General features: G+C 34.7%; 1 protein-coding gene across 3 annotated transcripts; it reads right to left on the minus strand.

The window, feature by feature from the left end:
- Positions 1-4,984: 4,984 nt before the first annotated feature.
- LOC131049149 (beta-galactosidase 8) lies at positions 4,985-11,314 on the minus strand. 3 transcript variants are annotated; one of them, XM_057983182.2, is made up of 19 exons: positions 10,778-11,312; positions 10,371-10,466; positions 10,097-10,209; positions 9,817-9,883; positions 9,523-9,615; positions 9,284-9,427; positions 9,105-9,193; positions 8,732-8,837; positions 8,512-8,599; positions 8,303-8,421; positions 7,904-8,071; positions 7,572-7,795; positions 7,158-7,267; positions 6,889-6,998; positions 6,620-6,730; positions 6,320-6,430; positions 5,995-6,206; positions 5,537-5,864; positions 4,985-5,368 (listed from the first exon to the last, which is right to left on the minus strand). In XM_057983182.2, the coding sequence occupies exons 1-19, from the start codon at positions 10,904-10,906 to the stop codon at positions 5,258-5,260; spliced, it is 2,529 nt and encodes an 842-aa protein (XP_057839165.2). In that variant the 5' UTR covers positions 10,907-11,312; the 3' UTR covers positions 4,985-5,257. The 3 variants fall into 3 exon arrangements, with proteins under 3 accessions (XP_057839165.2, XP_057839164.2, XP_059072497.1); XM_057983181.2 differs by having other exon boundaries at positions 10,733-11,312; XM_059216514.1 differs by lacking the exons at positions 4,985-5,368; positions 5,537-5,864 and having other exon boundaries at positions 6,010-6,223; positions 10,733-11,314.
- Between the last annotated feature and the right edge of the window lie 4,249 nt (positions 11,315-15,563).

Raw genomic sequence — 15,563 nt, forward strand, 5'->3', positions numbered from 1 at the left:
ATTTGGTGCTCCACAAGTTATCTTTCTTTGTGACAGTTGCTGATTGGATGTGTTCTTGAGTTTTTAGATGTTGATAGATGAAGATTTGATAAGTGGTATCAGATATTGGTCATAGGTTCAAACCCCTTTCTTACATTAGGGGGGATTGTTGCAAGGTGTGTGCCCTTGGTCTCCTTGTGTTGTGCAGTGCAGTGCTTGAGTTTGTGACATAGCTTAACCACCTCCTGTGGATTCTATAAGTCTAGTGGTTGTATCGAGCAATCACAGTGTTGTTTGATCATTCACCTTAGCCATGAAAGACTATATGTTCTCATCTTCTCCCATCTTCAACATCTCATACTTTCCTTTCAAACTCTGCATCTTAGCAACTTTCACTTGTTTGTCTCCTTCATAAATAATTTCAAGCTTCTCCCAGATCTCATGTGTGGTTTGAAGTCCCATTACATTTGTCATCTCTGAATCAGTCAAGGCACTAAGAAATGCTTCCTTCGCTCTAATATTATGTTCAGCTTCCTTGATCTCATCTGCAGTAACCGGTCCATTCATAGGAGCATAATAGGAATTCTTTGTAATCTTCCAGTAATCTTCTCCAAGACATTTCAAGTGCACTTCCATTTGGTTCTTCCATATAGCATAATTACTTCTATCAAATCTTAGAATGTCCTTAAAGATAACACTTCCAGTTCTAGTTTCCATCTTGGGTCTCCTCAAGCGGTTAATCTTCTTCTAGAGGATCTAGCTCTGATACCAATTGTTGGCAACAACAATGAAGAAAATTGAGAGAGGGGGGGTGAATCTGTTTTCATCAGATCTATAAACTTAATCACAAAACAAATCTGATAAATTGCAGCAATAACAAAGATAAGAAAATTGAAGGCACAACACACAACACCAAGATTTTTGACGTGCAAAACCTGGTTAAGGGAAAAACCACGGTGGGAACCTCTCCACAATAAGATGATACTCTGTAGTAGTATGTGTAAATATTACAATGAGGAATGCACTTGCATTCAGGCACACTACCTAGAGCTCATTGCTCAAAAGATAATGAACCAAAAGGCTACAACCCTCAGGGAAGTCTCACTAACTTACAACAAGATTCAGACTACAATTCGAAAGAGATGAACTACAATAATAACATCTTCTAATGCCTGATGACAATTTCAGTTAAGCACAAATGTCTGCCCTGCAACACTAATCTCTGCTCAATCACAATACTGAATGATGAATCCTTGTTTGCACATAAACCTCTCTCTGATAGTGTAGACTCAACCACTATCATAAAATTACATGAATATGACACCTATATATACAATTCATCAACCTTGACAACAAGGTTGGCTAAACCCTTAACTCACAATTACAAAATTACATCACACGATACAAAAATTGGCCACCAGACCAATATAATGATTTACATGACATAACATGGACCTAATTCAAATATCCAAACACTCATCATTGCCGAAAATCACACCAAGATCAACTGCAACACGCTACACCACCAAAAAACCGCATAACACGAAGAACATCACCGGTTCAACAAAATCACCAAACCATCGCACAACGATCAATGCAGATCATCAAAACAAATAGGAAACATGTAGGAAACACTAGCAAGCATGATAAAATCATCAGAAATAGCTGCACCGACACCACTTATCAAATCTTCATCGATCAACATCTGAAAACTCAAGAACACAACCAATCAACAACTGTCATGAAGAAAGATAACTAGCAGAGAACCAAATCATGAACCATTTGAAATGAAGATACACAAGACCATCCCAAACAATCTCCCAAAAACCCAGAACAAGATCTGATCACACCAGAATATATTGGAGAAAATATTGAACTCTTCAAAGCACCAGAATTGCAAAACAAAATTGCAAACCGGTTCACATCCACTTCCGGATATCAAGATCTGTAATTATCTAATAGGATTTCCAAGAAGAGTTGTCATCAATGATAACCCTAAATCACTAATCAAGCATAGATAGCCACCGAATGAGTGTCAATTGCCAACAAGGTCCTCTCCCATCAAGAGGTGTGTTAGAATTTGAAAATTTATAGGTTTGATCTATTTTTTAATAAACCATTTTATAAGCATTTTAAAATTAAATGATACTTTACAAGGATTTTTACTCAGAAGGGTCTCCATGTACATCTAGTGTAGTGTTAAATATATGTTTGTATAATTCTGATTTTATTTATAATGATTAGTATCCTAAGATCCTAATTCCTAACAGGAACAAATTTGGTTTTTCTTATATTTGGCAAATTTCTCCACTCTAACAACCTTCTTAATGGTTTATATGTTATACCTTTGTCTGAAAGTGAAGATGTAGTGAAAAATATTGATTTCGTTGCCCTGATTTAGTGAAAAAGTGTGACTCATTATTGTGGGCTAACCCAATTTATATTTTGAATTTTGAGCTTCTTTTGATATCTATGAAGCATTAAAATCAAATCAACTTGTGATATTTAATTGTAATAATTATACTTGTACTAAATGTAGAGTGCCTAGATCATATTGTGTTGGAAGGGTCATTAATTGAAAAATAACAAGGGAGCTAATCACATCTCTCAATTTTCATCTTATCCATTTAAGTATTTTATATCATGTAAGATTAATTGGTTATTGTGGGAAGAAAAATCATGATGAAAATGATTAATTTTAAAATAAATTGGTGAAAATTAGTTTTCTATAATCTTCTACTCCAACATTAGCATATACATTTGGGGTTCATACTCAAACATCTTGTGTGGACACATCATTCAAAGATGAGAAATCTGGTAAGATGACACACACTAGGATCACCTTTCTATAACCTCTCACTTCCACCTATTCTAGTGTTGCTTTAGATGGGGATTTTCATAATTTTGTGTTAGAAGATCAATATTCATTATCTTTTAGATATGATTTCTTGGGATGAATACTTGACAAATATAACAATTTTATTTTGTGAGTCCTTTCTTACATGTTTGGATGACACCTTAAGCAAATCCAAATCCTCTTCAATTGCAATTCCATTATACTTGTTATCTTATCCTCTTTCCATCCTATTATACATCCATTTCTATAAGGTTCTAGATTATTACTTTCTTCAATTAGGCTTGCTACATCTGATTTGATTGTTGCACCTCTCAATGTGAACATGGTAACATTTGGGAACTTTCTAATGACATCATTCTTATCTTTCTTCCCTTATATTCCTTTTCTAAATGGAAAGATATCTTGCATACTCCTTTATATTTGTTTCTTCTTAAGGGGAAAAACGTTGTTCAATAATCACGAGTTCTCTTTAGTTTTCAATGTCTAACATATATCTTTGGCATAAGAGAGTACACTTTGGGGGATACATGATCTTGCTTCTTCTTTTTCCTCTCTATGGAGGGGAATTTTGTTTAATGGGTTTTCTCCTCATCTTTTGAGGGGCATATTTTTTATGGAGAATTTAATATCATCCATAAAATCATTTTTCTATTCAATATGAAACCACGAGCCTTTAAAGACTGAAACCTTTTTGAGTAAAAACCAAGGATCAAGGGCATTCATTTCACAAAGTCACTTGGGTCACAAACTTGGCCTCATCCATTATGGTTTTAAGGCCTTACACTCAACAAGATTTGATCCTCGGTGAGATCATTTAGAACCATTCAACTTCCCTAATACGCCAATCAACCATTAACTGCAAGGCATCTTTTGACATGGGTACCTCACCAAGCCTTGTTTCCAAGATCCCTCTTTGATTCTTTTGCTATTTTTTTCTCCTTATGTTGCACTTAAGGGGATGATGTTCTAAATAGATTATATTATCTAACTAATTCACTTTTGGGTTCTTTTTAATCCACCTAGTTAGTTTACTTAGGGCATTAACTTTTTGAGTCTCAAGTAATATAATTATGACAATTATAATAACTTTATGTTATCTTATGTCTTACCCTTACTTATTTATACAAGAGTTCTGTTGTACAATATTCAATCATCAATGTGTATTTGCATCCTTTGATAGAAAAGGATTATTCACTCATTGAACCCCATTGACCTTGGGTGGCTATCCCCATAGCCAAATCTTACAAGAAGTATATAGTTTGATATGAAATATTTAATAGCTCAAAATAATTATGAAAAATAAATTATAGTTTGATTGATATAACAAATATGTTTGGATAAGAGACTAAGGAATTTAACTCTCCAGTATAATACCAAGAGTAATTCTACCAAGGAGATTACTTTGCAAAATGAACTAAGATAGGCAACTCAAGTGTATGAGAAAATAATTATATAAAATTTAACAAATTTTTCAAGTATCTCAATGATAATATAGAATAAAGTGAATCTCTTTTAAGATGAATGTCTTCAAATTAAGTAAGAAATAAAACTTAAATGAAGTTTAAGAAGTAAAGAGCTTACTTTCAATGAGACTCAATTTTAACATTGTCCCTTTTAACTTTAAAAACATATATCTCATTTTTCTTCAATGTTATCTTACTTCATACTCTTCATTAACACCATATGATTCCCTACTATTATTTATCACTTCTAACAAATCCTCATACCATACAACAATACCCTACTCCAATATAGTTCTATCAATGATTGGTCTGCAATATTAAATTCAAGTCACACCATTTCTCCTTTATTAAAAATTTAAAATATGACATCTTATAATTACATCTAATCATCTTATTTCTTGTCACATGTTATTATTAACTTTATTTCTAATTGATTATTTATTTAATCACTTAATAGATTTGCTTCACCAACAAATATCCTATGCATAACCCTCTTAACCATATCAATTCTTATTATTTCCATAAATAAATTTAATACAATCTTGACATATTATCTATTTACAATAATTCATTTCTACTATCATAACAATAAAAACAAAGCAACTAGATTTTCAAGCATTATTTACTAACTCTCAATTACACTCTATTTAATATAACTTCATACCCAATTTGATGAAACAGAATCTCCAACAAAAATGTACTTAATGATTTAGGGAGTTACTTGAGAAGCTGCTCAATAGTTCAAAGATTTTGTTACTTGAGAAGCTGCTCAATAGTTCAAAGATTTTGTTACTTGCGAAGCTGCTCAATAGTTCAAAGAGCCCAAAATGAATAAACAAGAACCTGTCAAAAGAATATTGAAATCTAAAATTTGGTACTTTGGCACTGATTTTATATCAAATGTGCCACCAGTTGGTCTCAGATGACTATATAATCTTCAGATCAGAGTTTTGATGAGTCAATGGCTGCAAATAGCCTCCACTGCTAAACTCTTCACAAGATCATCACATGGTTTTCCAAATAAGGCTTCTGAAACGGGGATTGAACATTCCTCATAGCCAACACAAGCCTGCAAAACAATAACATTACTGATAAGATTTCTTGCTCTCCTTTCTACATGATGTATACGTTTCTGTCAAACCAAATATTACATGAAGTGCATTACTAATTAGATTTCCTACCTTCCTTTCAAAACTATGATGTATATGCCAAACATCATAAAGAATGGAATGCATACCTTTCTTATAATGTCCGAAGACGTTGTTGCATGGCAAGAACCTTCATAGAATGTTCCGCAAGATCCTTTCGGGTTTCCAAAGCTTGCAAACTTTATGGCTGATATATGCTGCCCTGAAGAACATTGTAAGTTAAGATGAGGAGGCTCTGTAACACCATGTGATTCCTCCACAGAGTAATAGGCAGTAGGATCGTCCTGAGAGACATGAGAGCAAATAGTGTCCACATATCTGGTTCTGAATGAAATTCCAGATGGGTCGCCACCAATTTCCTCAAGTAATACTAATACATTGTTTGTGGGGTGTAGCCAGGAGCGAGGGACATGGTACCTGATAAATAAATCAATATTGCCTCAGAAACTATGTAATAGCTGTAAAACAAACGTTTTTAACTGGTTTTTGGTACCAAATGAATGGCAAGGTGCCAAGGCATCTTCTTAATTCATGTAAATCCTATTACCATTCTTGAGATGATTTTCCACAACCGGTGACGCAGTTGGTTGGAGAATAGGTTCCTCTGTAATCACATGTATCGGAGCACCCATCTGTAGGAGCCTTGAATGAAGGAAAATAGCGCCCAATATGATGGCCATTTACCCATGCTTGGCCTTTACTCATGGTGGTCAGGTCCAAAGCCACTGCATTGTTTCCTTTTGGTGCATTGAACTCAGTCTACAGGATCCAATGAACTATATATTCAGTGTAAAACATGACAGCTTTTGGCAAAGGAAAAACAGACTTAGAATCATCGATATTGCCAACTGAAACATAATCAAACTTCTTACCCTGTACCATATCAGGGCAGTAGTATTGGGAGGGTATGTTCCTGAATTCCATTGAACAGCGTTTGCCCCTGTTTTTGAATATAGACGTTGGTGTTCACCGTTTAAACCAATCTGTATGGAGGAAACAAAATATAGAAGTCAAAACAAATATTTAAGATGTTTTCAGTCCATAGTATAGCCATGACAAATCTTTTATCACTATTCGCAACAAGAATAGATTATGTAGCACATAGTATCCTGTGAATGCAAGGTAGAAAAAATGGAGGTGACCACTCCAAAACTAGGTTGCATGAAAACTACCTGGTAATTCCACTTCTGGAAGGTCAAATCTTTTGTGCCATTTTTAAGACCTAGCAACATTACAGGACCATTGATTCCTGCTTCCCATGTATCAAAAAATGGTCCATAATTCTGTTTAATCAAAGTTGACGTTAAAGAGCATTAGTGCCTTAAACATATCACATGCATCAAGATCCCAGAGTTTTTGGAGTAGATATTATAAGCAAGAAAATTTTTAACATATATTTCTCCTTTTTTCAGAGCATTATATGTTTTAGGCTTTAGCTAACCTGCCATCCAACTGTCACACTAAGTAGATCTATTTCATTTGTACCAGCTTTCAAGGTGATTGGAATATGCATTGTAAACGAAGTATTGTTATAACTTCCCCATTGAGTTCCTGTAAAACAAACAACAGTCAGGTACTGTTTTTTGCAGCAGCCAAGTACCAACCCATATTCACACCCAAGCATATCCTACCATCCCACTTTGGAGATTATTTAAGCAAATTAACTTGTGAGTGCATAAGTAGCCAGAAATGAGTGGAGCTGTTGCCTACCTGCAAATTGTCCATTGATAAACACATGGAGTGCATGCCCTCGTGTCTTAACATGCAAATATACTTGACTCTTGTTCTTTAAAAAGGGTTCATCTTCATCTAGATGTACACTGTATTGATAAAACAATAAAATAAAGCATAAGAAGTTATTCCCTTGTGGCACGTGCAATCATGCCTTCGTTACTTTTACACCTTGAAGCACATAAACTAGAAGATTTTACAACAAAGTTAAATTCCAGAAAACATAAGCAAAATCAGACAAGCAAAATCAATATTTTCTAACAAAAGATTCTCCATGAAGTTAAGTTGTAGCCAACTGACATTTCCAATCAGATCATACTAATTATTTAATGTCAAATCTGTTACATTCTATAAGCCTATTAGTGAATATGACAGATAAGGGCTGACATATACCTGTTTGTATACCATAGAAAATCACTTTTATCTTTAGCTGTGTACAACTGCTCTAGCAAGCCGTTGCTAGAGAAATTTTCACCACTCCTAATTCCAATAGGTTCTTTGTGCCATGACCAATTTATGGATGGTTTTGTATCGCTACTTGAGGTTTCAGTTTCAGCAGGAAGAAGTGATTCCAGGCCAACCTTTTCCATTGCCATTGAAGAGGTCTGCGTACTTATCTGTAGTTCATAAACAGAGACATTTTTATACAGTTTTATATGATCTTGCAAGTTTGATCGCACTGTGAACTATACCTAACTCCAATGATAAGTGAAAGCAAGACTAACCTTTGCAGTGTTGAAGACAGCATGCTTACAATCAGGCAAAATACTGACAGACCAAGCAGGTAAGTAATATGACTTTCCATTGAATTGTACAGTTGCATCCTTCCTAGGGTGTGTGTTGCTGAGAAATGCAGCACATATGCCAGAAGAGTTCACAGAATACACTGTTGCCTGAATATCCGATGCAAAATCTCAGTTTTCTGAAGTTCATAATCTTTAGTTGTAGTAAAGTCAAATGATTATCCTCAGAGAAGTTATTAGATATGTTTTTCCTCCAAACTATGTTTAAGAGTCAAGCAGGATTAGCTTTCCTGTAAAATTTTGATGTACACTGAAGAGTTTGATAAGCTAGCTAATGCAACATTCCAATTGCAGTTCTATGCTCTTAATGAAAATGCAAACCTGAAGGTCATGCCCAAATGAAATGCTATGCATCTCTCCATTGACTAGAGCAGCTTCAGATTGCTTTATAGCATGGTGCAATTCTTTAAGATGTCCCCATTTTGGCTGCCTTATATACCCTATAAGGTAAGTGCACATTAAGCTATGCATGTTAGAGAAAATTAACATCCGTAATTAAGAGGGAATCATATTAGTACAGATTTACATACCATATTCATCAATAGGTGCATCATAGTCATAACTAGTGGAGATGAATGGCCCCCCGGCTGTCCTGCCAAAGTTTGTTCCTCCATGGTACTGCACAAAAATGTATTTAAGATAATCCTAGTAAACTTCTGTAAAAAAATTGCACAAAGCTCATTTAAATTCTACTAATATTTAACACCATTGAGTGCACGAATTCAAGAGGATTCAACAATATAAATTCACCATATAATAGTTCTGAAATGTTCCTCCTCTCTGATAAAACCGTGCTACTGCAAATGCAACATCTTCTGTAGGCCTGTGGGGAACCCTTCCTCCAAATGTTAGAAACCTGTCAAAATAAACCAGCATATTGGGAAGAAATAAGTACCACGACCAAGGAGGGGTTGATTACCTATGAGAATTCTATTATTGTGCAAATATAATATAAGATCCCCTTTGTGCCAGTGCAAAGTTCAATTATGATTACAGGTAAAGAAACTAAAATTATCTCAATTAATAGCCTTAAAATCCTTCTTCTTTGCCAACTAAATAGAAAAAACAATCATGTTGCCATGCATATGAGTAATAGTTACATCAGAGGCTAAGAAAACATTACCAGCCAGACCAGTTCTCAGTCCACATTTTTGGCTTTTTCATAGAATTTGGTTCAAAGCTATCACAATAGAAACCATTGCATGCATTAATCTGTAAAAATATTTTTAAAATGCATCAGTTTGAGTACACTTAAGAAGTGATTATATTAAAATCAGCTTTATTTCATCTATTGGTGCTCACAATAGGGTCAGGAGCATCTTCTTGTTGGCACATCACCCAAGGAAGATTGATATTCTGTGCTTCTGCCATTTTAGCAACCCAATTTATGTAGGCCTTTCCCTTTTCTCCATAATGTTTCTCTTGATTTCCATACTCATTTTCAATCTGCATAGAACATTGAATCATATTACATCCACTTAGTTTGCAGAAAAGTCTACTTGGAAAGCAAAATACTGAGATAGTATTACAGGATAACCTACTTGTCCCAAGATAATGGGCCCTCCTTGCCATGCGAAAAGCTTTTCTGCTTTCATCATTTCAACGATCTTTGTTGTGAAGATTGTCATCTCATTCTGTAAGGAAAACAAAAGATTTTAACAAGCCATTCATTAAACCAATAAAAAAAACTGAAATTGAATTACAGAATATATATAATCTACGAAACTTAAGTACTTTTCTTAGTAGATCTAAATTTTAACCTATTCCTTATCAATGAAGGGAAAACTGGTTACAGATTTCAATATAGAGTTCTCAATCAAATAAGCGAAAATCACCTTAAATGGTTCATTGTCAGTTCTCATCTGAATCCCCTGTATAGAGTGCAACCAGACTGGAAAACCTCTGCAAGATCACAATGTTTCAATATAAATTTCTCTAATATAAGAAGAAATTGCAAAAGAATTAGCCCTAATAGACTAAACCGGTACACAGCATCTGCTAATATGAAACATTCTGCTTAAGCAGGCTGACAAGAAATTTTTTGATAGCATGCTTATTTACAAGACAAAAGAGAAATCCTTAGCCATTATTTTAACATGAAAAAATAATAAATACCCATAATTCCACTCTGCACAAGCATAAGGACCAATTCGCAGGTGTGCATAGAGGCCTGCCGCTTGTATTGTCTTCAGAAACCTTACCAAATCATTTCTTCCCTTAAAATTGTACTGCAAGACATTATTAACATAATAATAACGTTAGCATTATTTGATAACAGAATCAAAGCACCATAACTAACAAATAAAGACTACACACGATCCTTAGCTTTAATGGCGTACATGTACATACGAATAACAAAGATGAAAGTTAAGTATTTCCCAGAACTTACCTGACGCCTCTCAGGCTCATGCATGTTCCAGAAAACATATGTCTCAATAACATCCAGTCCACCAGCCTTAGACTTTGCAATTAGGTCAGGCCACATCTGCACAAGTAAATATTTAATTACATAAAAGCAAAATCCCCAAAGATTAAATGTAATTCTTGTTCATACTGGAATTCTTTTCAATTCAGCTTATCTAATAATTAAAGTATATAAAATCCTCATTAATGCTGAAACATCCAAATAAATAACCTTCAACAGATTTCCAGAATTCAATAACCATAGTAAAGAAAACAAAGCATTCATAACTTGATAAATAAAAGGCCACAATAAATTAAAGAAACAAAAAAAAAAATCTAATTACAGACCCCTGGAGTGCTTCTAGGATAATGGATGGATCCAGAAATCAAAACCTTGCGTTGTCCATTAATTAGTAGAGCTCTGCCATCATAGCTCACTGTTGTATTGGCATTCACTGAATTAGAGTTAAAAAGACAAAACACTACTAAAAGCACAGGCCAAAGAGCTCGAAGAATCGCCATGGAACGAATTTGTGAATTGACTTGATTGAATTTCTTCACAATCCTATTCAAATTTATAGTAATCCGAGAGAGGATAATTTATTTTTTTGGATAAGATTAGATAGAATGTTAAGTTTGATTCTTGATAATGACATACAAATCAAGAACTCGACCAGAACTCAAAGCTATTTTTATCTGATTGATCAACAAACTACAGTTTAATAATTGCGTAATTTTTTTATCAATCACTCAAAATAAGAAACATGGAGATTCAGTCCATAACTTCAGTTCACTGTTGCTCTGGATCGAACACTTGACTCCCCCTGCATTCAGGTCAACTGTTGTCTTTACTGCAACTTTGATTTTTCTATTTTCGCAATCAACTCATTCTTTATTCTTTTTATTGAATCAATGCCGATTACAAATGTAGATTGCAGGAAATAGTTTTCTACATGTCTGAGTTTTTATAATGGTTGGGTCATTTGAATATTATTTGATATTTTAAGAAAATATAAACTGTAAGATTATTTTTAATTTATGATTTTTTTAATAAAAAAAAATATATTTAAATATTTTTATATATTAAAAATATAAATTATATAATTTAATAAAGTAATATAAATAATTTAATTATTATTTTAAAAACTATTATTATGTGTAATCTAAATTAGTTAAATATTTTTTGGGGGGAAGAGATTGGTTTTTATAGTGCGTGGGTTTTTATAATGGTTGGGTCATTTCAATTTGATATTTTAAGAGAATATAAATTGTAAAAATATATTTAATGTGTGAAGAATTTATATAATTTTTTTATATTTAAATATTTTTATCAATTTCATTAATTATATATATTAAAAATATAAATAATTTAATTAATATTTTAAAATCTATTATTATGTGTAATCTAAATTAGTTAAATATTTTTAATAGGAATCACAGTTCTTAAAAATGTCTATAAATAACTTAAAAATCATTCACTATGAATTGATTTTTTTTTGCAAAGAGATTGGTTTTAATTGTTGGAAGCTTTCTACATGTTTGAATTTTAATAATTGTTGGGTCATTTGAATATCATTTGATATTTTAAGAAAATATAAATTGTAAAAATATATTTAATTATGTCAAGAGGTGTATTACATTTACACTCACATAATGGATGCACAAATATGTGTTAATAAAAACTAAAACCATTTAATTTGATATGCATATGAATCTCATGTAATTAAATTAAATAAATTAAAATTAAAATGAAAACTATAACATAATAAAATTTAAGAATTATTTAAGAATTAAAAAATTAAATACAATAACTTAAATAAAATAAAATAAAGTAACTTAAATTAAATAAACTAATTTAAACATAGTAAAATTTAAGATGATTAAAATTTAAGAATTGTGTAAAAATAAAAAAATCAAATAAAACAACTTAAATTAAATTAAATTAAATAGTTTTCTTTATTTAGATAAAAGAATAAATATGTGTTAATATAAACTAAAACCATTTAATTTGACGTGCATATGAATGTCGAGTAATTAAAATAAATAACTAAAAATTAAAATGAAAACTATAACATAATAAAATTTAGGAATTAAAAAATTAAATTAAATTAATTAACTTAAATAAAATAAAATAAAATAAAGTAACTTAAATCAAATTAAATAATTTAAACATAGTAAAATTTAAGTTGATTAAAATTTAAGAATTATATAGAAATACAAAATATCAAATAAAACAACTTAAATTAAATTAAATAAACTAAAGTTAAATTTCTTTACACACATCACTTAAATTAATAAATAAAATTAATTAATTAATTTTTTTTTTTGAATAAAAGGGGTAAAAACTTTATTGAAACACATACATAAAAATTACAAGGAGGACCAAAGCCCCGAGGCCCCGGAAAAGAGCCACATGCCCAGTCCAAGATCAACCAACATCATAACTATCCATGTCCTCAGCAAAAATCTTCTGCAAGACCTGACAGTAATCCGGGGAGAGATGCTCCCAACCTTCAATTTTCCAATCACTGTCATGTTCCGAAGCCCACTTGGCCAACAATCAGCTGCTCTATTCCATTCACGAGGAATGTGGATGAAAGACACCTGCTCCATTAAAGAACTAATTTGAAGAATCTGATGAACAATCCTTGCCAGCTACCAATGAATCCCACTCACCTTCTTCTCCGTCAACAAATTATCAATAATTTGTGAATCCGATTCACAGATAACCTTCCTTCTACCCAACTCCCAAGCCTACTCTAGGGCATAGAGAATAACAAGTCCCTCCATAAGATTATTAGATTACCTCCCTTTATGCACTAAAAAGAAGAAAACCACCTCCCCCATACAATTCCTACCAACACCACCAACCCCTGCAGGGCCTGGGTTACCCCTGGAGGAGCCATTGGTGTTAATCTTGATAAACTCATCCTGAGGGGGTCTCCACCTTCCCACCCTTTGGACCTTCTTCATAGCACATCTACCTCTTCTGAAACAAGCGGAGGCGGGAGACAACTCCTTCCAGCCAAACCTACTCACAATATCCGCTTCGTCTCTATCCAAAGGAAAATTCACCTCACATTTAGCTTCCACCGTCTCCTTAGCCATAACCATGATTCTATTCCACACTTGATGCACTAACAATCTGGCCTCTCGAAAGATCCTTCTGTTCCTCTCAAGCCAGATCTGCCAGAGCATGAAAATAGGCCCAATATACCAGATCGTCTGGAGGAAGGGGGACAAGATGGGAGGTCTACCCAAACTGCTCCAAAACTCCACTAGAGAGTTTGCGTGAACACAAGGACATTTCCACACCCCCCACCAGTAATGCCAAATAAGCATAGAGAAGGGGCATCTGAAGAATAGATGTGAGGAATCTTCCTCCCCATTACCACACAAAGCACAAATAGAAGGCCCCAAGAATCCCCGCTTGCGAATATTATCCAAAGTTAGGCATCTATTCAAGGCCAGAGTCCAAGTGAAGCAATTGCACTTGGGTCATGAAGAATTGTTCCAAACCTGGTTCCACCGGTGCACCTCTCTTCCCTCCAATCTTTGGTTCAACAATTCCCGATATCCACTAGCTATAGTAAAGATGCCCTTAGGATTCGGAGACTAGGCAAGTCCATCCCTACCCTTAAGGGAACTATAGTGTCTACTCGCCAGAATGCCATGCAACTCAGCACACTCTTCCTCCATCCCAGCAACTGACCACTCATTAGGAGCCTTCCACCGCTCCAACTCTAGCTGCCCACACCTATAAACAACCTTGAAGTCACTCACCCTTGACCACCCTGCCTCCAAAAACCTCTGGCTAAGGTTCCCAAGATTAGGAAACTGAACAAGGATGGGGGGTACCCATCCCAAGAGTCGTTCCAGAAAAAGGACCTCTTCCCCCCTCCTGCAGATCCAAAAGAGTCCTTCCTTAATGAGAGAGGCCCCCTTCTTGAGAGTATACCAAATCGTTGAGCCTTTTCCCTCAAGCGGATATCTTGGAACCTCCTGCACTGGGATCCTCTGCATATATTTGTGGGCCAAAATCTTAGCCCAGCCACGATCCTGCTCGACACACCACCTCCAGTATAATTTAGCCACCAGAGCCTCCCCGAATAAAATAGCTTGCCTTAAACCAAGCCCCCCCCGACTGCTTCAAGCTACACACCAAGTCCCAATTGACAAGACTCCATTTGGAAGAGGATAGATTGCCTACCCATAAGAATTGCCTTGCCAAGGAGTCCAAACCCTTCAAGAACCACTTTGGAGCCACTTGAACCATACATTGATAAATCGGAAGAGCTTGAACCACCGACTAAATCAGTTGAACCCTCCCAGCAAATGATAACCATCTGTGATTCCAGTGTTCAACCTTCGAGCAAAATTTATCCAAGATACCTTGCCATGACTCCTGAGGAGGGTTACCAGGAGAAATAGGAATACCCAAATAAGTCAAGGGCAAAGAGCCAACTTGGAATCTCAAGATAAGAGCAATCCTCCTTTGAATAGTTCCAGGGGTGTTGAAGAAAAGGATAGAAGATTTATCTTTATTGATCAACTGGCCCGAGGCCGCTAGATCAACATCTAAGACCTTACGCAAATTAGTAGCTTCTTTGATCTGAGCAAGTCCCATCAAGGCCATGTCATCAACAAATTGCAAATGAGACTGCTGCAGCAAGTCATTACCCCAGCTCCAACCCTAAATACTACCCAGACCCACATTATGCTTGATCAACCTCCCCAGGCCCTCGGCTAGGAAAATGAATAAGTAAGGGGAGAGGGGGTCCCTCTGATGGAGGCCCCTAGATGCACCAAACAACTCAGTATGATCACCATTGATTAGCACTAAGAAAGAGGTGGAGGTAACTCCACTCATAACCCATTAGATCCATTCCTCAGCAAAGCTAAAATCCCTAAGGAGCTTCTGGAGGAAGGACCAACAAACTCTATCGTAAGCCTTGGCCATGTCCAACTTGATAAACATTTCTTTTTCCTTGGAGGTTGCCATAGAATGAATGGTCTCCATAGCAATGACCACACCATCCAGAATTTGATACCCTTCCACAAACCTGCTCTGTTCCTTAGAGATAACATCCCCTAGACACTTCTTCAGCCTCTCTGCTATCAGCTTAGAGATGATCTTATAAATCACATTGCAGAGAGATATAGGGCAGAACTGGCCTAA

Source organism: Cryptomeria japonica, chromosome 2 (genome assembly GCF_030272615.1).
Source record: "Cryptomeria japonica chromosome 2, Sugi_1.0, whole genome shotgun sequence".
In the NCBI taxonomy this organism is placed as follows: Eukaryota; Viridiplantae; Streptophyta; class Pinopsida; order Cupressales; family Cupressaceae; genus Cryptomeria; species Cryptomeria japonica.

Bases quoted from the DNA above. Each gene is read 5' to 3' on its own strand.
- LOC131049149 (XM_057983181.2), bottom strand. From the start codon at position 10,906: ATGGCGATTCTTCGAGCTCTTTGGCCTGTGCTTTTAGTAGTGTTTTGT. The intron at 8,422-8,511 runs GTATGTAAATCT...CTTACCTTATAG, and splicing joins TGCACCTATTGATGAATATG to GGTATATAAGGCAGCCAAAA. The intron at 8,072-8,302 runs GTTTGCATTTTC...TCGGATATTCAG, and splicing joins CATTTGGGCATGACCTTCAG to GCAACAGTGTATTCTGTGAA.